This window comes from Eublepharis macularius, chromosome 15 (genome assembly GCF_028583425.1).
Source record: "Eublepharis macularius isolate TG4126 chromosome 15, MPM_Emac_v1.0, whole genome shotgun sequence".
NCBI classification, from domain to species: domain Eukaryota; kingdom Metazoa; phylum Chordata; class Lepidosauria; order Squamata; family Eublepharidae; genus Eublepharis; species Eublepharis macularius.
Genome location: NC_072804.1, coordinates 37,914,374 through 37,941,884, shown reverse-complemented (window position 1 = coordinate 37,941,884; position 27,511 = coordinate 37,914,374). Strand labels below are relative to the sequence as shown.

General features: G+C 44.7%; 1 protein-coding gene across 7 annotated transcripts in view; it reads right to left on the bottom strand.

Annotated features, from left to right (window-relative positions):
- The window catches only part of MACF1 (microtubule actin crosslinking factor 1), a 286,862-nt gene that overhangs the window by 145,039 nt on the left and 114,312 nt on the right, over positions 1 to 27,511 (bottom strand). For all 7 annotated transcript variants that reach the window (XM_054998843.1, XM_054998846.1, XM_054998845.1 and 4 more), the window contains exons 8-24: positions 26,440 to 26,546; positions 24,238 to 24,357; positions 21,251 to 21,346; positions 19,716 to 19,843; positions 17,214 to 17,307; positions 16,117 to 16,271; positions 14,919 to 15,213; positions 13,971 to 14,099; positions 12,737 to 12,814; positions 11,883 to 12,044; positions 10,671 to 10,775; positions 9,775 to 9,870; positions 9,129 to 9,254; positions 6,909 to 7,061; positions 4,983 to 5,137; positions 3,260 to 3,386; positions 1,528 to 1,711 (exon numbers count right to left, since the gene is read on the bottom strand). In XM_054998843.1, coding sequence (XP_054854818.1) covers positions 1,528 to 1,711; positions 3,260 to 3,386; positions 4,983 to 5,137; positions 6,909 to 7,061; positions 9,129 to 9,254; positions 9,775 to 9,870; positions 10,671 to 10,775; positions 11,883 to 12,044; positions 12,737 to 12,814; positions 13,971 to 14,099; positions 14,919 to 15,213; positions 16,117 to 16,271; positions 17,214 to 17,307; positions 19,716 to 19,843; positions 21,251 to 21,346; positions 24,238 to 24,357; positions 26,440 to 26,546 — 2,310 coding nt within the window. The remainder of the gene's footprint in view (positions 1 to 1,527; positions 1,712 to 3,259; positions 3,387 to 4,982; positions 5,138 to 6,908; positions 7,062 to 9,128; positions 9,255 to 9,774; positions 9,871 to 10,670; positions 10,776 to 11,882; positions 12,045 to 12,736; positions 12,815 to 13,970; positions 14,100 to 14,918; positions 15,214 to 16,116; positions 16,272 to 17,213; positions 17,308 to 19,715; positions 19,844 to 21,250; positions 21,347 to 24,237; positions 24,358 to 26,439; positions 26,547 to 27,511) is intronic.

Sequence of the window (27,511 nt, the reverse complement as noted above, 5' to 3'; positions counted from 1 at the left end):
CATCTCTAGTGACAGGATCCCTGGCAGCAAGAGATGGGAACAGCCTTTCTGTGCCAGGGACCCCAGAAAGAGGCTGCCAAGTCAGAGCAGGAAGGACTGAGCCAGATGGACCAGGGACCCGACTCTGACTAAGACAGCTTCATAACTTAGGCAATTGGGTATGAAATTTTGCTGTCTGTCAATGGAGGGATTTCCACCCCCACCCCCCTATGGACAATACTAACAGCAATGATAGTTTCAGGTAGGTAGCCATGCTGATTTGCAGTAGATCAGCAAGATTCAAGTCCAGTAGCGCCTTTAAGGACAAAAAGATTTCCAGGGTATAAGCTTTTGAGAGACAAGATCCAAAGGGAACTTGACTCTTAAAAGCTTATACCCTGGAATTCTTGTTGGTCTTTAAGGTGCTATTGGATGTCTTGCTCACATAACAGCAATACAATTATTTGAAGAGGCAACAACATTCATGTCCCCTGTAGGACTGGGCTTGATTAACATATCAGTACTGTGTGGAGCTGCCAGTTTCTTCGCTGTGGGGCCCGGGTTCAAGTGTGGGAGGGTTGGTGGACGAGTCTGCTTTGGAAAGGAGTTTGGGTTTGCTTGTCCCCTTTTTCTCCCTTTTTTTTCTGTATTCCCTTTTTGTTTTAATGAAATAAAAAAATACATTTTTAAAAAAGGAAAGGAGTTTCGGTTCAGGGATAGCCACCGTCTGGGTTCTCAAGGGCCACTCTATTTTATTATCCAGACTCTGTATGCTGGACCAGGGGTATGTATTTCGCTGCACAAATTGGCCAGGCTCTAGAATGAAGCTGGCATCATTCGAAGGCTGAGCTCGGACATTGTTCCCCAACACAGGCAGAAGCCTTCCTCAGGCTGTTTGGAGTTGTGAAGGCTTCCATCCACCAGCATTCTCCACAGCTAGTGAGGAACAAGGCCTGTGCCATGAACCTTGGCATATTTATAATTTGTTGAATGGGACTTATTTCCAAGTATACATAAGGAGGACTACAGCATTACGGCTCTGCCTGTCTCACAGTCTTGGTTCTAGAAGGAAAAGGGGGCTCCCATTGCCATAGTCAATCCACTCCCTTCAACCTGTCCAATCCACAGAGCAAAGCACAAAAAGCCACAACTGCAGAGGATACTTAGGTACAGAGGCAGTTTCTCCTCTTCTCCCCTCTGGGAAACAGCAAGGAAACAGAGACCTTTCTCCTACCCAGCCCACACAGCCTTGACACTTCCAAATAGCTGTGGACAAGCAAGAGTCTGAACCAGGCCTGCTCATTTGGCCTCAGCAGTTACAGAGAACGTATGCTCACGTGTAGCTGGAAAATTAGATTCGAAACCTGAAGTGGGGAGCATGCTTTAAAAGATCTTTGTTCTTCCTATAGCAAACCTTTTCTCCCATCTTAATTAAAATAACAAAAGTGCAATAGAGAATGATTCAAACTGATGTAGGGCCCAGGTTTGGCCCATCCTGACTCAAAAGGATCTCTCTCCCCCATAGTCATTCAGCTTCAATGGGCTCACCATTTTCCATTGACTGAAGAAGCTGCTGGAACTGCTCCTTGCACGACTCCACTTCCTCCTCCAGGCGCAGCCTGTCAGTCACAGAGAAGAGCTCCGAATCCCGGCTGTCCTCCAAAAAGTCTGTATAGTGCATCTGCAGGTTCCTTATGGATTGGTGGCACTCTCCTGGGGCCAAGGCCCTGAGCTGGGAGAAGGGAAGACACAGGTGCCTTAGCATTCAGCAGCCATGTGCAGATATAGCCATTTTAGAGACACGGACCAGCTCGACTGCACCAGAGGCAAGGATGGAGCAGAATCAGGGTGGGTTTCCCCCCTCGTCTCCCTGTAGAGCCCAGACTCATCATGCAGGCTTTGTTGCACCTGGGAATTTCTCCTCCAAGAACGATTCAACAGTTTGACTGTTACAGCACATACTGGCCAATATCTGTGAGCTAAATACACACACATATGCATGCATGCACATGCACACACACACAGACAATTTAGAAGATACTATTATACATGGCTTTGCCATCACAACGCATAGCTCCATGTAAGAAGTAGTTGGCGTTTCTATTCATCTAAAGTGTTTTTCAATGGCTGGGATTAAGGCAGCTGAGAAGGAACCCAGAAGAGTACTAGCGTAAAGGCCTGCTGCGGCATTAAAAAATTGGTAGGAGACATTCAATATTGAGCAACCATTTATGCAACATTTTTTTAGATGGTAACTTCTTGGGACAGGAGCTTCTTCTTTTTGATTATGCTAGAAAATTTTGTACGTGTTGGTGCAGAGTATATGAAGAATAAGAAGGTATTATTATTATTATTTAGCAATACAGAATTTGAAGAGACAAAATTGCTTGCTGATGCTGTCTCTCTGGGGGGCTCAGAGCAGAAGACAGGAGACAGCACCTCTTCCTGGTATGCAGTTCTGACTTATGCTGAAACCTCCCCCCATCCCCCCCCAGGAAGCAAGACACTCTCCAGGCTGCCCATTTCTATATCAGTATAAGTATCAGTATATATATATCAGTATCTCTACTTCAGTATCTCTACTGTCTTGGATCCTTGCTAATGCTATGTCTTTAGACTTGTATATTTATTTATTATTATTTATTTATTTCAAATTTCTATTCCACCCTCCCTGCAAGCAGGTTCAGGGTGGATAACAACATATTAAAATACAAAATACAATACCATACGTTTACCTTATGGTATTGTATTGAAATGTACTTAAATGATACTGATTGTATTAACCTCATACCGTGTAATCCGCCTTGAGTCTCAGTGAGAAAGGCGGACTATAAATGATATAATTGACTCGAATCTGGCTCTTCCAAAATGGTAAATAAATAAATAATAATAATAAATAAATAATCATCCTTCAATGGCTATCTAATGCTCCCTTTCCTATCTACCACCATCTAACTTCATGTTCAGCTCCACCTAATCAGAACACACAGGAGTTTTACATTTATTTATGCAAACTAAAATAACAATTGGTAAAGCAAAGCCAGTATACAATTAACCCCACACTAGCAACGATCTTATTAAATGTTAAAATTCAAAAGTTTCAACAGCATTGGTATAAATGGGACAACATTAAAAGCTATCCAACAAGAAATATGGAAAAGGCCAAAAAGGGAGAAAGATGCCGCCAAGGAAAGTGGATTTCACAGCCTTGCTTGAAAAGGGTGCCATGAACACCTCTGCAGCTGGCAGAAGGATAGCCTCAAGGGGCTTGGAGCATTACCTTCTCCACATTCCAGTTCTGCACCAGAGAGATGTCCTTCCGCAGGTAGTTCCAGGACACAAGGCTTTTCATGTTGACATGGAGTTGGTGCCACAGAGCCATCACCTTCTGATACAGCTGTTCCACTCTACCGAAGGAAGGCAGAGAAAAATTGGTCTTACCAAAGTCGCTGACACAACTTGGGACAGGCATTCAGCTCATTGGGTATGACCCCTCAAGCACTTCCATTTCCAGGAGTCTTGCTCAAGTCAGCTGGACATCCTGAACTGGAAGGCTGAGGAGGCATCTCACTGCCAGTCAGTGAAGGCAATAATAATAACATAATAATAACATTCGATTTATATACCTCCCTTCAAGAGAACTTAATGCCCACTCAGAGCGGTTTACAAAGTATGTTATCATTATCCCCACAACAAAACACCCTGTGAGGTGGGTGGGGCTGAGAGAGCTCCAGAGGTCCGTGACTAGCTCAAGGTCACCCAGTTGGCTTCAAGTGGAGGAGTGGGGAATCAAACCCGGCTCTCTAGATTAGAGTCCTGCGCTCTTAACCACTAGACCAAACTGGCAATATGGACCTAGAAGGGTACATTGTGACAGTTTATGGCAGTTCCTCACACCATAATTAGTTCCAACATGGTAGTTTCAGTTGGGTAGCTGTGTTGGTCTGCAGTAGAAGAGCAAGATTTGAGTCCAGTAACATCTTAAAGGCCAACAAGATTTCCAGGGTATAAAGCTTTGGAGAGTAAAAGGTCCCTTTGTCAGACACAAGTAACAACAACAGTGCTTATATACTGTTCTTCTAGACAGATTAGTGCTCCACTCTGAGTGGTGAACAAAGTCAGAATTATTATTATCCCTGGGAAGCTGGGGCTGAGAGTAGTGGCTTACCCAAGGCCACCTACTGGATGATAGTAATACTCGAGCCAACAGAGTGCTGATTTGCTGCCCAACCCCTTAACCACCATGCTACAGCAGATGTTTAGAAATGTAATTTCCTGAATCCTTACATGCCAGCACTAAAATCCCTTCAGACTGCAATATAAGGGCTCGGGGATCATTCCTACTTGCATCTGACTAAGGGAGCTTTGACTTTCAAAAGCTTATATACTGGAAATCTTGTTAGTCTTTAAGGTGCTACTGGACTTGAATCTTGCTCTTCCAAAATGGTAGGCAAGGAGAGAGAGAGAGAGAGAGAGCAAGGCAATAGCATACCATTTTGTTGTCATTAGAAATTGGGACCAACTTCATAATGTCTGGTTGCCTGAGTAAGCAGGCATCCAGGATTTTTGTAGTTCTGGGACAAGGTGAAAGATGCTGCACTTCTCTCTGTCTAAATGGAGAACTAGAAGCTTTGTCAGAAAAAAAGAGCAGTTCTTACAATCTGACATCATCTTTTAGGAGGCATTGCAAAGGATGTCTTATTAATGGAGTTTAAATGGCAGGCATTTGCTTGAGGAACGGGGTTGATTGAGGGTTTATTGCACTTCGTATGCTTTTGAAATTTGGAATCATAAGGCATAAGGAAAAGACAGGGGTATACATCTTTTAATAAATAAAATACTCAACATTTCCAGATTTCACTCAGCGCTGCATAAGCAAACATGTAGCATGCACAAAGCTCTGCTGAAAGTACAGAACTTCTCCAAAAAAAAAACTTCGGATGCATCTCTTAATGGGTGATAGATTGACATGACTCAAGGAAATAAACCAGATTATCCTTTACCTGCTCGCCATGTCGATTGCCTCTTTGTTGGGAGGGGGAACCAAGAAACAAACAGAAGGGACCATAGCCTCATTTCCAGTGGGGCTGATCACTTTCCACTTGGTTCTCTGGGAATTGTCTTCCAGAACACACTCGTCATTTCTGCAGATGGTTATCTGTATGGGCAGCAAAAGCAAGACTGCAGTCAGGTATACGTTCCACCTGACACTTCCCCCTTCTCCCAAAAAGCACTCCGATGCACCCTGCAGGTTGTGGAGAAATGTCCTCCATCCAAGAGTTTGCCCCAATATTTCAGTCATTGTGACTGAACTCCACCCGCGAGTAGAAACCCTGCTTCCAGCTCAGAGCTGGCAAGAAAGCGCAGGAAAGAGCCATCAAGCGATGAGCACAGAATAACTTTACTTTTTTATTATTATTAATGAGAAATTTAATGCCACTTCTCCAGGAACATGGCCAAGGTAGCTTACTAAATTAAAAAAATAATAAAAACCAATAAAAGATATAAATTAAAGTCTGGCATTAAAAACCCATCCCATATACTAATGACTTTGGCCAAAGTAGGACAATGGTTAACCATTTCACATCTTGCCTGAATGTCACACCTCAGGGGATAGAGAGGGAAAACAGCTAAATTGCTAGAATGCATTCTCTTCCTCAGGGTGGCAGGAAGATCAGAATGACCTGGGTTGGGGGGTAAACTCTCAAAACAGAGACCATAAATTCTCTGGACCCACAGAAGCAGCTCTTATGGCTTCTGATCACAGAAGCAGAAAGGCATGCAGGACTAAGCTTTGACCTACGGACTCCATCTTGTCCATGTGACAAGGGCCAATGGAGAGAAATCCCAACCATGAGAACTAATGATGCTGAACTTTAAACGTCTTCAAGTCATACAAGCCTGTCCTATTTATCATAATGGGATCATAATGAATGTAGAGAAAGGGGAGTGCGTGTTTTCACCTTTTCCTTGTCCCTTTGTTCAGTCCGAATGCTTGAACAGAACATGTGTATTCTTTTTATTCATTTATTTTCTTTCTTACATTCTGAATGCTCTAAACCTGATCTCTAGAAACACACCATGCCTATTCAGTCCAGCTATCTGAAGTGTGGTAACGGGGAAGGGAACCAGTAAAGTTTGCCATTCCTAGAGCACAATAGCTTGAAATATCGAAGTTGTAATAGACCACCCCACTGTGCTAGCTTACAGGAGCAAAGCAAGAGGTGCAGCAACTAGGCAGAGCCTCTAAATGGCAACAATTAGTACTGAGTGCAAGACACACAACTCCATCTAGAAGAAGATATTATCAGTCATTGGTGGCAGCGCTTGTTATCCAATTTGTTTTTGGCACCCCTGGAGAGTGAGGGGAAGGGACAGTGGAGACTTGGAATCCCTGCAGGGTTTTCTGACCACCCAAGGACCAACCCGAAGGGATAGGAGAGGCCTGCAAGTCCGTTCCTTCACACAAGTCAACCCGTAGGCTTCCTGAACCCAAAACAGCCTTATCAACAACTTTTCTGACTTCTATCTGCAAGGAAAGATACTCTGAAATGGACCTAGACAACTCGTTAAAACGCAAGAAGAATATTTGAATGTCCTTCCTAATATTTAACACCCCCAACCATGGCCCAAACACTGCCTTTCCTCCAAATAAAACAGCATTTTGCATTTTATGCAATCCTTGAAACTATCCAAAGTGCTTCACAGACATTGCCTCGTAATCCTGCCAAAGACCCTCCAGTTCAATACTCCCGTGTTAGAGACCCAGGATTCAGGCTGCAAAATAGTGGTTTGCCTACAGCTAGTTCATTCAGTGTAGGTCTGGAATATATCCAAACACAGGACTCAAAGTCACAAATTTCTGATTCAAGAAATACTTCAAAAGTGAAAGTTTGCATTAAGTTTTACGTCCGCAGTTACTCGCTCACCTCAATCTGGCGATAGTCACAGATCGCCTTTACAGAGATGGTGTTCTTCAAAACATGGTCAGGGTTTCGTGGCTTCAGCTGAACAATGGTTTTGGACCTGCCCACTAAACTGGCAACAGAACTCTTGGACTGGATCAACTGCTCCTTTTCATCCTGCCCAAAACAAAAAGCAAAGCACCTTTGGGAAGGAAGTGGAGGGACCCCAAGAACGGTCAGTAGACCCTGTAGCCCGAGAATGAGGAATTTTTCAAGGGCTGGTTTGGGATCTCAAAGGCTAAAAAATAGTTATTGTGACTGTTTTTCCAAGCTGGGGGGAAGCGTGCGATGTTAAATATGGTACTATGGTTAAGTAGTATTAAACTTCAGGATCAACCAAATTTAATATTATTTCAGACAAGAGGATTAGTTATCTGCCATCCTCTACCTCCCCCAACAATCTTGCATGCACAATTATCAGAGTACTACTAGACCCAAATTCAGTATTATCTGTAGAACAGTAAGTTGTGCCAAAAGGCTCACACCCATTCTTTTTCAATGAAAAAACATGGGGGGAAGTGTTTGATCTTTGTGAAACAAGGCAATAAAATAGCCAAGGAATTGCATGAATAACTGTTCAGGAATATAAGATGATTTTACATAAGGAGTATAGAACCTGAGAGAAAGAAAGAGAGAGTGCAAAAGAGAGAGAGAGAGAGAGAGAGAAAGGAGCAAGAGTGCTTAAAAACAAGCTACCTGTGCCTGTCCCAGGGGAGCATGGTTGGAAGAAATACAACTTTAACTCATTCATTATGATAAAGGACGCATCACACACAGGGGACAAAGCTTTAATTTCCAAGCTTGTTTGGAAAATCTCCACAGACCCACATCGGATCTCAAGGTCTACACATATTACAGTTCTGGAGACTAAATCACTAAAAGCACTTCGCCTGTGCAAAAACAGAGTCAGAGAACATTTGGGGCTAATGCAATCATTCCTCAGACTTCTGAAACCCATTTTCTTTTGTGGCTATGGAAATACAGTGACTGCAACTTCCCTGGGATAAACCCCAATAAATAAGATGGGACTTACTTCTAAGTAGACCAGTTTAATAATGCTCCCAATGAGATCACCAGGGCTATTTTGCATCATTCCCTCCTTAACCCCATGCTGCCGGTTCTCTCTTGAAATCCTCCTGGCCTGTATTTTTAAACTTCTCCCTCTGGACCCAGCAATACATTCAGTGTACTATGGGAAACCTCCAAATGGCATGTAGATCAACCCAACTTCACTGACTGTCTCTGTGTTCCCTTTGGAGATGCCGGCAGAAGCACTTCAAGACACCAGGTAATTAATGGATCTTAACATTATGGCCAGCCCTTGGCACAGGTGGTCCCTATCAGCAGCATCCCCATGGACCATCCTTCTCAGTCATCAATGCCTCTTTCCGCCTCTCCACTCAGTCAAGCTCTTCGCTATTAGCATCCTTTCACTGCCTCCTTCTACCTTGGCTTCTGCTGTGTTGGTCCGCAGTAGAACAGCAGGTTTTGAGTCCTTATGGGTAGGGACTACATCAGTGCTGAACTGCTTCTGCCTGCTGTTGGTCCAAACTATATGATCAGATCTGATAAGTGGGTGTGCATGGGACGTTAAAGATTCCAGTATCTCCAGGTAAAGGATTTCAAGACAGCAGGTTCTGGGGGAAACTGCCTAAGACCCTGGGAAACTGCCTAAGACCCTGGAGAGCCACTGCAAGACAGAATATAGGTAATACCAGGATACAGAGATCCACAGACTGAATCAGCCTTCAAGGTACCCATTATGCATCACAGAGTAGGAGCAACAGCCAGAGCTAGCAAAAAAAAAAAGTGGCAGTCTTGAGTATCCCAAGCCACATGCAGAGTCACAAAAACCCAGAGTTTTTCCAAGGACACACAGGCAATACACCTGGGCAGCTAAGCAATGCGGATGTTGGAACAGCTGAAAGGAAAACAGGCTGAATTTCTTTTAATGCACAGAGCAAATAGCAATGCTCAGTCACCATACCAGCACAATCATCCGAACAGCTTAAGATTCCTGGATAAATAGGGATACTAGTTACAGCGTTAGACCAAGACAGAAAATCCAGATAAGGCTGAGATGCAGATAAGAGAGGATCTAAGGGCTTTCTAGTCCTCCGAGAGCTTTTGTGGCATATGGTGCCAAGCTGGCATGATTTCGGGAGCTGTCCAAGGAGTACCCACCATGGAATCCTGGAGCAGGTCCTCCAAGCGAGTCAGGCTCGTGTTACGATCACAAGAATACTTCCTTTTGATAGTGTCCTGCAGGCTCTTCAAGTACCCTTCTGAATCCCGGGCGTCACTGAAAAACTGCAATGGTATAAAGGGTTTCCCCACTGACCGAAAGATGAGAAAGAGGTTTCTTGTAACCTCGTTTACTAAAAATTGGAGCAAGAGTAAAATGTTGCATGATCAAGAAATCCTTTCTACGCCATTGGTGGCTTTTTCAGCATCAAAACAAACCAACCGAGTAACTGGGAAGGGGCCACTTTCTCCTATCAGTAACCTTATTAGAGCGAGAACTCTTTGGCTCAGCTCAAGACAGGGATGTTTTGTGAAGAAGGAAAAGAAAAACTGAACTTGCTATACATATACCTGCTGTTTGATTAGTAGGAAAGCAGGCAGGGAAGAATTAATGCCACCTTTGACTCTGGAGGGGAGGGCAAACCAAACTTTTCTCTCTAACTGGGAGAGAGACCTGCTAGAACGAAGCAGAAGCCCTGAGGGGGTTGGAGTTCCGGATCAAGACTCAGCTGGTAGCTGCGTGCAGCCATTTCTCAACCACAGAACATTCACCCTTTTTTGGAGAAACTTTCAGCTCCAACCATACCTGGAAGTAAGCCGTGTTTTCCGTCACATGCTGATCCACACACAAGCACAGCTGCTTAATCCACTGCCACTGAGTCTGCACGGCTGCACTGTATGCCTGGAAGAAGCACAGTGGAATGAAGTGCTTGCCCAACTGCAGGCTAGGTGGTCTCCAGAGAAACAGAGAACGGATGTTGCTGCCAACCGAGCCCCTCCTCCGCTGGGCCAGTGCCTGCTCCTTGTGGCCAGTTGGTTAGGCACCTAAAGAGCAACCTGCCGGGTTGCCTCTAGCAAGAAAAAATCACTTCCAGGACATCAGGCCAGGAAATTTTTCTAACATAAAATAGAATGCATTCTTTGATTGATTTCCTCACTGTGCCATAAATGGTTTACATATGACGGAGCTGGAAAGCAGCTTAATTGACATTTGAGGAGGAGGGTGCTAGTAATTTCTGCAGATTTATTTGGAGAGGCTGCTGTGAGGGTTTCACCCGGGAGGTGGTTTTAAACACAAATGAATATCTGTGCACAATATTCTAGCCCCACCCAAAGTTATCAATTCCGCAGGGCCCAAGGACATTTGCTACAGCAAAATACGGACCACTTTACATACGGCTTTGTACAGCTGCATGCAAACAATTTTCATGCTCCCGCAAAATGTTAATATGCAACAGATGCAATTCTGGTTATATGCATTTTTTACTGGTGCACATGCCAATGAACCGCAATTGGCTACGGCTCCCTGCTCTGTGCACGCACGCGCACACACACACACACACACACAGAGCAAGTGTACAATAGTTGCTACATGACATGTAAAGCAGCCCTCAATATACTCCTCTTGCCTTAAGCATACAAGAAGTTCCCATCCACACCAGCACAATCCCAGCACACATTTCCCTCCAAGTCACTCCTTACCTCCACGGTCTGCTTGGCCGGGTGATTTTCCAATGATAACAGCTCAGCTGTGTCTTGCAGGGAGCAGAACACATCCTGCTTCTCCTCTAGCTCCATTGTGAGCTCCTGTGGACCAGAAGCATGCAAAGGCCTAATTACATTTCCTTTCAGCAACACTGGACTTCTGTTGGCCTCTCTCTGTCTAAAGCAGGTATCCCCAACATGGTGCTCTGGATACCATGGCTCCCATCAACTCCATTCCTGGCATCTGCCAAGTGTTTTTAGAAAGTGGATGGAGCCAGGTGTCCAGTCCAGCAAGGTCTCTGATTGGCTGTGTGGATTTTAAAAACTTACTTTGGCAGCAGCTGCCATTACAGCACAAAAATCTTTACTGTGTGAATGAAAGTAAACTGCAGCAGCTACCATGTGGCTGGTTCCACCTCCTGTGGCAGCTATTTTGTAGCAGCCTTTTTGTGGTTTGTGCCCATCATACTGTGCCAGAATTCCAAAGGTACCCGCAGGCTCAAAAAGATGGGACCCCTGGTCTAAAGTCAGATGGGGGGCTGGGGGAGGGAGATGGGCCATGGCTGGATTTTTACACCTTCACCTTTTAGCAACAAAATGAGATAAGTCCCCTTCATGCATTTGAGAAGCTGAACCAAGGTAGCATGTGGGAACTCTTGACTCAACTCCACACCCAACCAATTAGTTTTCCTGGCTGTCTCTTGACAACTTATTCATTCCTTAGTCTGCTTATTTCATGAGGTAGCTACAAAGTTCAATGAGAGAGAAATGGTATACTCACAGAAAAGTACTAAGATCTATTAGGAACATATCAACACTCACACTCAAACACAGAAATCTCAGCAAGGCCAGTGGTGCAAGAGTGGCAGGCACTTTTCTGAGAATTCAGAAGTTTTGGTTAAGCTAAGGGAGAATCAGGTTTGGAAGAAGAACACAGTATTAACCTGGTCTTGCTCCCTCAGTGTTTCCAAATTCCACAAAATGTAAGTATCAAAAGGAAGAAAGAGTTGAAGCAAAGGGGGGGGAGTTTGATAGTCCTACCTTTTCCAAAATACAAAACTTCAGCAAGACATATGAACCTTTGTGGTTATATGTCCCCTTCTGCTTTTATCTCCAGCTAAACCCTCCCGACTTCACCTCTACTGACTGAAACAAGAACACACGGGTAGCATCATAAGCACCAGCCATAAACCAGCTTTTCCCACTCACCGAGAAATAGTTCCGCTTGGCTGCCATGTTGGGGTTGTTTTCGCTCCAGTCATAGGCCAGCTCCTCCTCTTCCTTTTCGTTTAGCCAAATTAATTCGGTCGTGGCTTGAGACACAAAACTGTACAAGCTCTGGAGATGGCGCAATCGAAAGCTGGAGGTCTCCTGCAGAGATAGGAAGGATTTGGTACCTTTGCTGGTTCTCTGGGGATCGTCTGCAAGCCACCAGACCTTCCCAAATACCCTTCCGGGAACTGCCTACAGCAAAGTGGCATCCAACTATTGCCTGGGGCCTTTCTGCACAATCCCCAACTGCATTTCAGTTCTTTGCAACAGCCACAGCTCTTGTGTCACAGATGCAACAGGAACACTGTGCTGTTGACAGTGTTCTTGTTGCATCTGTGCAAGTACAGCATAGAAGAGGGAAAGCACGTGGCTTCCAAAGCAAAGTTAAAAGCAGTCATGAAGGAATCTAAGTATGGGGTGGGAAGTGGAGAAGAGAGTTCTGTAGCTCCTCACTGCTGACACTCAACTTTGCATATCTTATCTCCACACACAGCAACAGGTGTGCTGCTTAAAGGGAAGGACTATATTTTCCAAGGTTGCAAAAAATCATGCTTTGGGGGACTTCAGAAATAGAACTTCACAAAGGGAGGATAGAAAGTAGATTGTACATCACAAGCAAGAAACAAAAGAACTAAACAGCCATCAGGTACACACACACAGAGGGTGAATTTTGAATGTGCGTGTCCCTGCTTTGAAACACTTGTGATAATGGGGGGGGGGGGGCTCAAAAGAGAAAGTAACACCCCAAGTCCCTTCTGGCTACACAAATCAAAGCGGCAAGAGACACTCACCATCAGTTTGCAGTATTGCGTCTCCAGCTTGGCCAGTGTCTCTGTGTAACTAGTACGGAAATTCTGGGACATTTTACCCTAAAAGGGGGAAACAAAATAGAAATTAAAAATCAGGAAACTTTTTTTTAAAACTTTCATTAAGTCGATGTATTGTTGAAGGCTTTCACGGCCGGAGAACGATGGTTGTTGTGGGTTTTCCGGGCTGTATTGCCGTGGTCTTGGCATTGTAGTTCCTGACGTTTCGCCAGCAGCTGTGGCTGGCATCTTCAGAGGTGTAGCACCACAAGACAGAGATCTCTCAGTGACACAGTGACACTGAGAGATCTCTGTCTTTTGGTGCTACACCTCTGAAGATGCCAGCCACAGCTGCTGGCGAAACGTCAGGAACTACAATGCCAAGACCACGGCAATACAGCCCGGAAAACCCACAACAACCAACTTTCATTAAGTCATCATTAACTGACAGTTGAACAACTGACCAAGAAGATTTTCAGAGTGTAATCTTTCAAGAGTCAGAACTCCTTTCTTCAGACTCTTCATGACACTGACCAAGGATCATCCTGGCTGTGTGTGCCCATCCCATGTTCGGTCACCTAAGCAACTTTTTAGACTTTGCAGGCTGTATCTGCCCGGTACTAAGAAGTGACGTTGACAGATTTCTACTCCCTGCGGCTGAATATGGTGCCTTCCATGAGGATAGTTTTAGAAGGGTAGTTGTGTTGGTCTGCAGTAGAACAGCAAGATTTGAGTCCAGTGGCACCTTAGAGACCAACAAGAACTCTCAAAAGGTTACACTCCAAACATCTTGTTGGTCTCTGAGGTGCCACTGGACTCAAATCCAAGATCAAGCTGCTACTGAAATTCTCCCATTCCCCAAATTCCACCTTTCCAAGCCACCCCAAAAACTGTGCCCCCAGAATAATGCACCACCAAAGCCCCAATCCAGGAAGCAACCCTGTCATTTCCCTTCCACACATCAAGATCTGCAACCAGGGAGGGGGTACGTGACATCCTGTGAGGGGTGCCCCTGCTATTACACTATGAATTGCTTGGATTCATCTCACATCTTCTCCATGCTCTATGAGATGCAGTGACTGTGCAGAACGGCCATCGCCCCTCCCAGATGCTGACGTGGCCCCTCCCTTCTCTAGACTAAGACTGGCTGCTTAGTTCTCTGCATCTCCACCTCTTCCTTGAAGTGGGGTAAAATCTGCCACCAGTTTTGCCTGCTTACCTCATACAGCCTGGCCTCTTTCACACTGGAGCCCAGGTCTTCTACGCTGGCGTGAACGTGTCGCTGAACCTCCAGTTGGGACTCCACGCTCGGCAAGTCGGTCCCCCACTCAGCCCGTTCCAGCTTCATCTGAAACCAGCATAGAAGGGGAAGCCAATCAGCATCAGTCATACTAAACAGGAGCAGAAAGGGACCCACCACCACCACCACCACCACCAGCAGCTACAGTCCCTTTCACACATACTGGGGCCAAGCCTCATGCCCACATTAGGCTGAATTGTCAAGGATGGTCTCCTCCACTCTTCCCCATCTCAATGAATGAGCACATTTTGGAAACAACAACATCCATGGAGCATGTTCATCTCTCACTGGACATACAGACAAGCGTTCCTGGGAACTGGCCCCCTGGCACAACTCTTTCCATGAGGAGATTGTCCACTATCAGAACCAGAGTATATTTTAGAAACAAATTAATAATTGAGTGCTGCAAAGTTGCAACCAACTCATAATGACCCTAGGCAAAAGAGGAGCAGAGGTGTTTTTGCCATTGTCTTCCTCTGCATAGCAACTCTGGTCTTCCTTGGTGGTTTCCCATCCAAGTACTAACCACAGCTGACCCAGCTTAGTTTCCAAGCTCTAGCAAGATCAGGCTAGCATGGGCTATGAGGCTGACAGAACCAGTTTAACCTTTTCTCCCCTATTTGTCCAGCTTACATCTGGACAAGCATAGTTTCGCCTTGCTCTTAAATCAACAAAACGATTTCTTCACTTAGCCTACAAAAATGACATCAATGTTAAGTTAAAAGTTAGCACAAAACCAAGTATAAAAATCTGTCACTCCCCCTTCCATAGATGCCCTCCACATCAGCTGAAAACCAGAGCAAACGGTGCATCTGATCAGCACAATCCAACATGGGCAGAAGGGGCCATTTATGCTGCCTGACCCACCTGCATCTCTTCCACCCAAGACAGCAGCTCGTACACGAACCGGAGGCTGCCCTCATCTTCTGAGGACGAAATGGCCACCAGCTCAGTGCGGGTCATTGGCTTCCGGAACCAGGAGGTAGAGGTGGTAGTGGCTGTGTGCGTTCCCTTTAGCAAGGGCTCGGCCTTAAGGTGCATGGTGCTCAATGAGGAAGGCTGCAGCAAGTCCAGGGAGGAGGGGGAAGAAAAGTGCCCCTTCCGGTAAAGGTTGGTGCATTCCAGCCTTAGAGTAACCAGCTCATCTTGAAGCCGGACAATCCTGGGAGAGAGCCGAGAGGAGGGAGGTCAGACTGTCATTCATAGCATCAAGGTGTCAGCTGGAGGGGGCAGTAATAATAACAACAATAACAACAACATTTGATTTATATAGTGCTCTTCAGGGCAATTTAATGCCGCACTCAGAGCAGTTTACAAAGTGTGTTATTATTATCCTCACGACAATCACTCTGTGAGGTGAGTGGGGCTGAGAGAGCTGTGACGGACCCAAGGTCACCCAGCTGGCTTCCAGTAGAGGAGTGAGGAATCAAACCTGGTTCTCCAGATTAGAATCCTGCCGCTCTTAACCACTACACCAAACCCAGACACATACGACCCAGGCTTTCCCCCTTCTGCCCATACTTAGAACACATCTGCAGAGGGCTTTGAGAAAGGGGCCAGAAATATTAATCTTGCCCACTGAAGGCCCACCAGGAAGGTTTTCATCTCCTTATCCCAAATATGGCTTGTGGGGGGGGGGGTGTCTCCTCTCTCTTAGAGACTCAGCAGTGGGTGGGTACAGAGATGCATCCCAGTATAATTCCACTTAGTAGTGGCCATCAAGCCTAGTGTGAGGCAAGACAAGGTGCCATCTCATGCACAAGATCCAGGATGCCATTAAGCATGGGAGAGTGGGAGGCAGGGGGATTCTGGGCCATGGAGGAATCCACCAGGAAGATCACCCAGGTGATCTTGACTGGAGCAACAGGAACAGCAGAAGAGCAGAGAAAACTCTCGAGCAGTGCCCATACATTGCAACTGGAGTTGGGCAAGGGGGCCTGGTGGAATGGACTACCTCACAAGACAGGCATGAAGTTAAGTGTCCCTTTCCCCTTTCCCAGTATTGCCATGACATACTACCTGTTGAACATCTAGTCCCAACCGGGCATACATCAACACCACTTACTTGAAGACAAGCTCCTCCAGCTGGTAAAAGTTTTCATCCCGGAGTATCTGAACATCTGCCTGGAGTTGGCGGATGAGCCCTTCACACTCCTGGAGGTACATAACAACGTCGGATTCATACTGCACCAGCTGACCTGACTCCAGGTGTGCTTCATCCTGGGGGAAAGAGGGTCCAAGGTTGTTATAGTGAGATGCTTGGTGACAGATAAACAAGGTTGATGAATCTGTACAGGCTTCTATTATTTTAAATTATGTCACTAGTGAACTCCAGCTAGCCAATGGCTGAAACATAATGATGTCATGGAATGTTCACCAATAGTCCATGGTGAAGAAGTTAACAATTCAACAGCCACTCAGCAGTGGGGTGGGTGGGTGGGTGAAAGGTTCGTTCATTCATCTATGGCATGGAAATGAGCAAGGCTATATGTAGAGCCAGCATGGTATAGTGGTTAGAGTGTCAGAATAGGATCTGGCAGACCCAGGTTCAGATCCTAAACATGCAATATTAACTTGCTGATGACCTTGGGCCAGCTGCACTCTCTCTGCCTAACCTACCTCACTAGGCTGTTGTGAGGATAAAATGGAGGAAAGGAGGACTATGTAAGCCACTCTAAGTACCCACTGAGAAGAAAGCTAGGGTACAAATGAAGTAAGTAAATAAATAAATAATAGCCTGGGAAGGAAGGGGAACGGACGGGATGGAGAAGACCTTGAGGGCTGAGGGACAGGGTGCCAAGTTGAGAGACAGGATGCCAACTAGAGGCCTGGAAACAACCAGGACAGAATGAGAAGCAGAGATGGATGAAGGAAATCCTCGGAAAGGAGAGACTAAAGAGAACTCCAGGAAACTCACTCACTTCCAACAGACACAAAGGAGTGGGGTACACAGTTAAGTATGGGAGTTTGAAGGCTGTGGATCAGGATAACAAAGTACAAAATTTGATACATCTATTTGAAGTAAACCAGACCTGATAAAGGGCCTATTTTTTCCATTACAGGACTATTTTTGATTGCCCGTATTGGTAAGGCATAGGCCTAAAGGGAAGGCGTTCCCTGGCAGCAGGTGTAGCCAACAAGAAGATAAAAATCAAAACTCACCGCCTGCAGCGTGTTTCTTGCCAGGGTGAGTTTTTCTTCACAGCTGAGAGTCCCATTCTGAATTCTGTTTGCAATCTGTAGCAGCAATTCCAACCTGCACCAAGAGAACCTACCAGTTTAACACTGTCTTTATTCTCTTCCTGCAAATACAAACTCATTTCTGGGTTGTTGTTGTTTTTACAGTGTTCTCTCTTGCATTAAAAATTCAGGTTCAACGCAACAATTTCCAGCAAACTATCAGAGCTTTTTACTTCCACTTTAGCACCTCCAGCATCCCCATCCACAAGTGGTCTTGCTGCAGTAAAACGGTTGCGGGAGAGCATGCTGGCTCTGGATCCAGCGGTGATGATGGCAGACCAAGATGATGTTCTAGAGGGATCCTGCTATTTGCTTTGAACAGACTCAGGTAAGAGCTTGGGAGCCTTTCTGGACCCAACCCTTCTCTTAAAACAAATGAGCACGGGGGCCAAAAACACTTTTTCAATGTTCCACCTAACACAGAAGTGATCTTCCTTAGGCTCAGCCACCTAACCATGATGATCCATGCTACAGTAACCAGGAGATTAGACTACTGTAATGTGCCCTTAGAAGCTTTAATTGGTTCAAAACATGAGAAACCTAATATCTTACTAGAGCTAGCTACTTTGCACACCAATTTTGTAGTCCTTGCTCAAGTTCAAGGAGCTGGTTCTTATTTTTAAAGCTCCTCACAAGTTGGGACCAACATACTTGAAGGACCATCTCTCTACATCTGAACCCAATGCAGCAATTCTGCTCGTCCCAGCAGGGGCCTGGATCTGCCCTCACCCAATCCCAGGTCTTCACTGAAGCAGATGCTATAGGAGGGAACCGCCTTCTCGAGACAGTTCCACGTTGCACTATTGAAGATGACATTTCAGGGATTTTTGATATCATTGCATTTGTAATCTGCTTTGTAAACCTATTGTTTTAAGAGTTTGCTTTTTGGAATTGTGGATTTACAGTAAGCTGCATAAGATCTTTTTAATCAGGAGACAAACAGGACACAACTTTTTCTTGAAAAATAAATATACATTAATTCCACACTATAGCATATCCTCATATTTTTGAACTAAACATTCATAAGCCAGGCCTAGACAGGTTACCCCAACAAGAGGAATGCTGCCCGGCATGTGGGTGGCATCATGTGTGTTATGTAGGTGTTCTTTCCAATGTCCATAGGACACATCCTGCTAGGACCAATTTCTGAGCAAATCCTCTGTTGCAAGAGCCAGGATTTCCACAGATTCACAAAAATGCTAACACAAGGGATGCTCCCGATGGATTCTAATTTGTTTATTTTTATCTGAAATATTTCTATACCACCTTTCCATCCAATTCAGGGTGACCAAGGTGGAGAACATTAAAATATGTCAAACATTAAAACACTTCAAATATTTAAAACAGCACTTAAAATACAAATATATATATGCATTTATTTATTTATATCACACTTTTCCCCCCAGTTGGGACTCAAATCAACTCGCTCTCTCTCTCTCCCCCTATCTCTACCTACCTACCTGATATTTAAAACAATTAAGCAAAACACATAAATACACAAACAGGGAGGAGGGCTAATAAGAGTTAGTGAGGAAATGCCATAAAAACAAAATTCTTTACAAAAAAAGTTGTCTTTGCTGGCAGAAGACAAAAATATAGAGACACACCGATGGTTAAATCTGTCTGGGGAGGGAGTTCCAAAGTTTTGGCATCACGACCAAGAAGGCCCTTCATTGGGTCGACACCTGTCTAGCCTGAAATGGTGGGGATACCAAAGCAAGGCCTCCAAAGATGACCAGGGAGGCCGGGTAAGTTCTTATGAGAGTAAGTGAGTATGTTGTATATGGAATATGCAATGCTTCTCTGGCATCCAGTTCCATGGCAGTGGCTATTGACTGAGGCTTTTCAAAAGCCATATGCACCTGGCAAGGCCCAGATGAACTTGAATCAAAGTGTTGCTTGTCTTCTGTTCTCAAGAACGGAAGTCTTCAACCATGGCAGGAATTAGCTTTGGAGCAACTAGTTTGGACACAACTCAGACTCTTAAGTTTTACACCGGACTGCCATTTATGTTTCATTTAATGCTCTGTTTTATTATTGTTGTGGGTTATTTTCTTGTAGGTTACTTGGACAATAGCCACAAGAAGGATCCTTACCTGAGAATCTCCCCCTGCTTGCTGCTGGATTTGAACTCACAAAGTCTGTACCCCTGCCCTTGAGTCTGATAAGCCCTGGGACATCTGTGACCACAGGTGCTATTTTGCATCTAACAAATAGACTACTCTTCTTCAATAGTCCACCCAGATTAACTATGCTTACTTCAAATAACCAGGAACAGGACAGATCTTACACAGTTATATTCACAATCAGGGCTGCTTATTTTGAATGCCACTTTATGAACAAAGTGCTTCACAACTGCTGCTATAGTCATTCTCACATCAACCTGGGAAAGCTTATTATTTGTATCTACAGCTCATCACCCACCTTTCTACTGCTGGCCGTAGCAATTTCTCACGCTCCAGCATCTCTACTATGAGCTTGCCCCATGCTTCCTCCACGTCGTTGGGGTGATATCCCTGGGGCAGCTTAATGCGGCCAAATTCAATCCAGGTCTAAAAGGCATAAGGGAAAACAACTGGTGTCTATAGCCAACTGTGGCATTTCTGGTTCCCCTGGAGAGGCTGCACCCCCTCCCCTGGTCCTGCCCCAGAGGTCACTTGGTCAACCAGATCAGATGAGCTCCTATCTGCTCCAGTTTTCCCGTGGGACTAAATCCACTCTAACATGCACACTGACCTCCCCTCCCCTCTACCGCCTCAAAACAGCAGTTTTCACCACTGAGTTTTTTAAACCCAGTTTTTCTGGGTCAACAAGCATTATTTATTTATAATGCTTTCTCAGTGAGACTCAACAACACAGTTGTGGTTCAACACAATCAACAGCTGGCGCATTCAATAAACAGCATTTAGTCTCATACGCATTATAGGGGAAGATCTAACAGGGGTACCAAGTTAACATTGTCATCCTTCAGTTGCTAACCACCCCACTCACCTAAAAGGTGAGACAAATAGTGCAATTCTAAATAGTTACTCCAGTCTAAGCCAATTGATTTCAATGGGCTTAGACTGGAGTAACTTTCTGTAGGATTGCACTGTAATTTCCCCCACAGCTGGGCATTTGGTGCCTCGTCTTGATAGCTTCAGGTGTCAGGCAAATAAAATCACTTTTTACTCAATTTTTTAATAGGATTAATAGTTTTTATTAGGATTTTTTAAAACGTCAGCTTCATATTGTTGTTCTGTGATTTAACTGTATTATGTGTTTTAATGATAGCAGAGCCATTGTTGCACCCTATCCCATAAGCTTTGGATCATGCGCATATCAGTTTTAAACAAGTGAAGAAATAAAATAACAAACCCAAGAAAAAACAGCTGCTAGCTTTGGAGCTTACAGCCCTATATTTTTATAGAATTTTTAAAAGGCAAAACTGATGTTGAATACTGCATATTTTTAAACAGGGCTTTCTTTCTGGGAAAAGAGGTGGTGGAACTCAGTGGGTTGCAGGAGGAGGTGCCCCTGGTACCACATGCGCGCACGCAAAGTGAGCTCACACTTCCAGGACCAATGGCAGGAGGAGGTGCCCCTGGTACCACATGCGTGCACACAAAGTGAGCAAAGTGAGCTCACGCTTCCAGGACCAATGATGTCACTTTGGGTCAGCTGGAATAAGAGGGGAGTTTTTAAAAGTTTAAATCACCCTCAGCAAAAATGGTCACATGGCTGGTGGCTCCACCCCCAGATCTCCAGACAGAGGGGAGTCTGCCCTCCGCACCGCTCCAGCAGCACGGAGGGCAATCCAAACTCCCCTCTGTCTGGAGATAAGGGGGCGGGGCCACCAGCCACGTGACCATTTTCAAGAGGTTCCGGAACTCCGTTCCGCCGTGTTCCAGCTGAAAAAAAGCCCTGTTTTTAAAAACAAAACCACAATGGTTGTGCATCCCAACCCGCCAAGACCATACCTCCAGCAGTTTATACAGTTCCTCAATGTTTCTTTTCTCTTGCTGCTTTGCTGGGATCTCTGTTTCTTTGAAGTGTATGTACTGGTTATAAAGTGCCTGCAAGCATAGAGACATAAGAAGAATCACCACATGTGACTATTTTATTTGTGCTGAGGAAATACTAAGCAGTCTCCTCACCCACGGGGTCTGTCTTAAGTGTTAACCAATGGTAGCAAATAGCAAGCAATGAGAGACTCTGGGAACAATTCCGTTTGAAGCCCTCCTTGAAATCTACTGGGTTGAGTCTTAATGGGTGGCCTGCTTAAAACTTAAAACAATTAGAGGTATTTTTTGTCAATGAAGTGGCACAGAAGGAGGAAAAGAAGCCCACTCTTCTCCAGTACCATGGCCCCAATCAATATTCTGTCTCTCCCACCTGCAACAGGTGCTTTTAAGGCCAAATCATACACTTGGAATTTATTTATTTACTTTATTTATAACCTGCCTTTCTTCCAAATGGTGACTGAAAGAGGCTTACATCATTCTCCTCTCCTCAATTTTATCCTCGCAACAACTCTATGAGGTAGGTTAGTCTGAGAGTGTGTGACTGGCACAAGGTCACTCAGCAAGCTTCCATGGCAGAGTGGGGATTTGAACCTGGGTCCCTGAAATCCCAGCCCAACACTCTCACCAGTACACCACACTCTAACTGCCCCACCAATCATGGAACTGGCGGCTTCCCTTTCCTTTCCAGGACCATGTTAGAGACAGGAACCTAAGATAGAAATGCGTGACCCAGTGAAATTGTTCTTGCATCCAGACTATCTAAGAGCTGTCCACAAGAGGAAGTGGCCAAAAAAGGACTCTCTCCTGCCAGCCAGTCCAGCTGCCTAAACAGAAGAGGGCAACATCTTTGGGCTTTATGGCTTCCTGGAAACCGCTGGTTACCATGCTGGTAAATAAGATATTGGACTAGAGGGGCTTTTCATCTGATACAGCTCATTCTTCTGATGTTTTAAAGGTGGGTTTTGTCACAAGCTTCTAATGCAAAATGCCCAACTTTCCGCTTCCATTTAAAAGGCCTCTTGCTTAGACATACTGATAGCTTCTTCCAACTAAAAAAAAACCCTTATGGAATATCCATCAAGGTTTCCTGCACAAACCCTATTGAAATGAATGGGACTTTTGCACAGAAGATATTCCTAGGAAGGACCAACAAATTCCTAAAGAACCATCTGTTTACAGCTCCTCCAGAGATATCCATCTACTTGTGGCAGAACTCCTGGAGGAAAGAAGGCAGGGGGATGATACTCCTCTTTAGCTTTCCATAGCTAGGAATCTTTTTTCTGTCTCTCTTGCTGTTCTTTCCCCTCCAGAGCTGCTTACTTTCAGCTCCTATTGCTAGTCTCAGACTCATGCTTCCATGCAAACGGTGTGTTCTCTCAGGGTACTGAAAACGACACTGTTAAGACATTCAGCTGCTAAGAAAGCCTTGGTCGATTTCATTTTTAATACTCTAGGAAAGCACCCAGCGATTTGGAAAATATTCAAATGCCAAGTTTGTCAGATTGTTCATTGGATGTCTTACAGATTCGGATCCAATCTGATGAGCAGCTCCAGAGTGGAAAGTGCAATTCAGTGACAAAATACGATTACATCAGATTTGGAAATTCTACTGCAGTGAACTCTCAAGTCTATATCCTGCAACCCAGCCACTAGAATTACTATTTTCCATTTAGGAACACACACACCCCTACAGAGTTATCACTGTTGCCCAAGGCCTGCAGCTACAATTTTGACAGGGTATTTCCAAAAAGTAATTTGAATTCCAAAGTTGAACTGATACATTTTTACAAGCTTTGATTTTGGGGTCAATGTTCATATGTTTGGTGAAGAAGGACCCTCACAAAAACTACAAGCTTTTCTCCAATTTTTGTCCAGGACTTGGATTCTAGCCAATTTAAGCAACTCAACTCAATTGCCTCCAGAGTAATGTATAGATATCCTTCACATGCACAGACCACACAGTTAAACCACAGTAGACAACAACACATGGAATTTAAAGAGCTCGGTGATCCTGGGGCTTGGCAGACCAGGTATGGTAAGGCAGAGTTCCTTCTTATGTGCTCTGAAAGGCTCGCCCACGTAAGCAGGAACTTCTCAGAGTCACATTCTAACTTCCTCGCCTCTATGGCATGCAAGCACTTCAACTGATCACTACTAGTAACTCCCTTCCTGCATTGCCCTGGATTTATTCTAGTTTTACAGATGGGCAAACCAAGGCCGTTTTCATACTACTAACCTGCTTCCGTAATGTTGCAAAACGTTGCGCAAAAAATGCAGAAGATAGTGTCTTCTTGTGAGAGTTTTGCGCGATGTCGCGCAAAACTCTCACGAGAAGACGCTATCTTCCGAGTTTTTTGCTTGACGTTTCGCAACGTTACGGAAGCAGGTTAGTAGTGTGAAAACGGCCCAAGACTGTGAGGCATGACTTGACATACATCCTGTCCACTTCTCTGCACAACCAGCGCTCAGTTAATTGTCATCTCAGGGCTGTTTCCCCAAGCTAACTACCTCTGTCTATGTGAGCAAGGAATTCAGAGCATCTCAGCCATCCGTATTTGCTTAGATTATTCCCAAGTTCCTGCTTCTCTGCACACTGTGACCTCTGCATACCATGGAGGTTATAACTCTGCTTATTTCTTCATACACGATGGAAGAGGAAGAGTTTTTGCAAATAATAAGCCGTTCTTTGCAGCTTGACCTACTCTTTGAATAGGCACACAAGTATGCAAGTTAGAGATCAGTTGCAACTGATTTGTGTGAATAGACTCTGAGCTGGGATTTGTCCCCAGGATCCTACATCCAATCCTCATCCAAATCTCCCCAGGAATTTCGGGGGGGGAGGAAGGGGGGGGGCTTCCAGAAATCATCTGCTGAAAAGTTAGCTGCGCTGCAAGTAAAGAAGCGTTCCCAATTTTTCTGCAAGGAGTACACCCAAAGCCTACCTTGAGCTCTACAGGGTTTTGGGGAAATGATTTGTCAGACATCATTATCGTGTGCTGCTTGATCCAGGAGATGAGCGATTCCACATGGTTCTGATATTCGAGCCACCGTGTGTCCACCTCCTGCAGAAAGAGGAAGAAGGAAGACCATTTATAGAACGGTTACTAAAGGCAGCTGCCCTAAATCAAGAGTAGGCACAATATCAAGCAGAGAATGGAAGAAGAGTTAAGTTACATGTTTTCTCTGCCAAAAGATGGCACCTGACCAACTTGGGACAGATAAAGTCTAAAGCCTGGCCCTCTGCATTCAACAACATTGTAAAATCAGGTGATGGTAAAATGGACTGCAAAAAAAGAGGATCACATTTAAACGTTTTCTTACATTTAAAAGGTTTCAGACATTGGGAAGTGTTAAAAAAATGACACTCCTGCTACTGCACAAACATGTGCAATGGTACTGTCTATTCTACCAGCATGAGACTTTACTAATTCACTCACATTACCTCAGCCTGTTACTAATTCGCAGTCTCTCAAATCGAGGAGATTACAGTCTTTAAAATAGCAGGTTCAAAAGTGCTTGTGGAGAAATGCCCTCCGCTATGGAATCCACCTTGGTATTTTATTAATTGGGCCTATACCCCACACATGCTCCAGAGACTGCAAAGCTGGTAAAAGAGAGGCAAAAGGAAAACAACAGGAGAGAACTCATCTGTCTCCCAAGCACAGAGCTTAGTAGTGCAAACATTTCTGGCCATTTGAAGAACAAAAGATTTAATATCTGGAATGTTACATCTGAGGGCCAGAAACTGGGTCAGCCAAAATGCTAGATAATAATTTCTTCCTCTTGCAGCAGGAAGATCAGGAATGACCCAGAGGGGGGTGGACTTTCAAAGGGGAGATTATAAATTCTCAGAGCATGAGGATGAAGCGCTCTCATCTTTTGGCTTTTGGCCAGGGAGGGTCAAGCACTGCTGGACTAAACCTTCACAAAGGGACTCCATCTTGACCACATGTTGAGGGATAATGGCTGAATCCACACTTACTGGCATAGTGCTAAACAGCAGGAACGATAGCATCTTCCTGGCACATTTTATGACACCATCGCGCCACGATGCTGCTCTCATGGAGCGATGATGTCAGAAAAAGCGTCAGGAAGACGCTATCATTCTGACTGTTTAGCGCTATGCCGGTAAGTGTGGATTCAGCCAATGGGTCATCTAGGTTTTTTTACTACCCTTTAATTCCCCACCACCACACACACCTTCTTCTAAGGAGATTAAGCCAACATACACAGCTCTCCCCATCTCCAGCATCCCTGACTGCTGATCACCCACCCTGCTTTGAAATTGGTCCCTCAGCAGATGGTACTTTCAAGTAAAAGCACCTTCCTACTAGCCAAGTTCAGCCTCCTCTGTTTTTTTTCCTGCCCACCACCAAAAGGAAAGCATCTACCATTCCTCCTCATCCTGACATCTTTTTAAGTATTTGAAGATGAGGATGCCTCTTTAAGAGATACATACCATTCTTCCTCATATAACAGAAGGCCACTATCTGTCATGTATGCCTGCCTGCAGTACATGCCATGTGTATGTAATATGCAACCTATTAATCCTCTCACCCTATGGAGAGTTCTGAGTACCATTCAATGCCTGTTGTTTGGAAGTTCAGTGTGTTATCTCTGCTTTTGAAGTTAAACACTTTCACTTCTGTAGCCAACGGCCTTGAGGCCAGATGCAGCTAATCTTAATTGTATCTTCCCTGAGAACAAGGATGATTTCATACCTAATTTGCTATTGTTGCTTATCGTAGTCTAAACTCTGATACTTTTTGTCTCTGGCATTTGTGCCAGAATTCCACGGGCTACTAACCTGGGGCGGGACATTATCCTATAACCAACCATGCTTTCCTTCAATACGTCACTTCTGCCAATTCCACTGTCTGAGCACCTTGAACCTGATAGATCTCTAATAAAAGTTACTTCAACCAATGCACCTGTGTGATTGCTGTGAAGAACTTGGGGAATTACTTGCCAAGGACTGACACTATCCACACTTCCTGGTCATTTGAACTAACCTTCCCTTTCCACATACGTACGCCCTTTTTGTGCTGTTCTCTAAAGCTTTTTAGGACAAGCCCCCTCCAAAAGCTAGTTGGGTAACAGATGAAATATTCAAACCAGATCAAACAAGCAGCAGCAGAACTTACAGTGGCACTGATCCCTTCTCCTCCCTCTGGGACTTTGGGAAAGGCATCGTAAATTGAAGACACGTAAGTTATGACAGACTTTTCATCCGGTGAGGGGACATCCACATCTAAGACAAGAAAGGAAAAAATAAGTCAGAAGAAAGGAAGCCTAAATGCTACACTTTTGTTTCGCGAGCCATGAAGAGAAGTGTTCTACATGCACAGCAAATCCAGAGGATACCAGTTTTCCTAGGCTATTTGTCATTTCAAACCTTCAGTTCCCCAACATAAAACATATACTCTCTGCACACAGAAAATTACAAGGCCAGAGAGAAGGCAAGCTTAGAATCCTCCTCTCTAATATGCTCATTAATTATCTGAAGGGAGCTTTTCCTGCACATTGGGGTAACAAGCAATCCTCCGTGCCTGTAGCTCAGGAAAAGTCACATCAAATGAATTTGTAGGATGTATAAATTGGTTTCTAGCTTTTTTCAGCGGGAACGTGGTGGAACGGAGTTCCGGCACCTCTTGAAAATGGTCACATGGCCGGTGGCCCCGCTCCCTGATCTCCAGACACAGGGGAGTTTAGATTGCCCTTTGTGCCGCTGGAGCGGCAATCTAAACTCCCCTCTCTCTGGAGAACGGGGGGCAGGGCCACCGGCCATGTGACCATTTTTGCCGAGGGTGATTTAAACTTTAAAAAACTCCCCCCTTGTTCCAGCTGACCCGAAATGACGTCATTGTGTGGTCCTGAGTTCCACCACTGAGTTCCACCACCTCTTTTCCCAGAAAAAAGCCCTGGTTTCTAGAATGGTCCCTGTCTCTGTATCGGTAGCAAAATATATCAGCTCTAAAATGTGCCATTCAATCAGACATCTTCAACAGAACTACAAACCTGAATGAATGAATTAGTGTAAATCTTTTTACTTTATGACGAAGAGAGCTGTGGCTTTCAAAAGCCTATGCTACAATAAAGTTGGTTAGTCTTAAAGGTACTACTGGACTCTTTGCTTTCTTTTACTTTATGCAATTCAACAACAGTAGACAATCTGATATCTATGTGGATCCCAACTCCTATTTCTTTGTTTTAAAA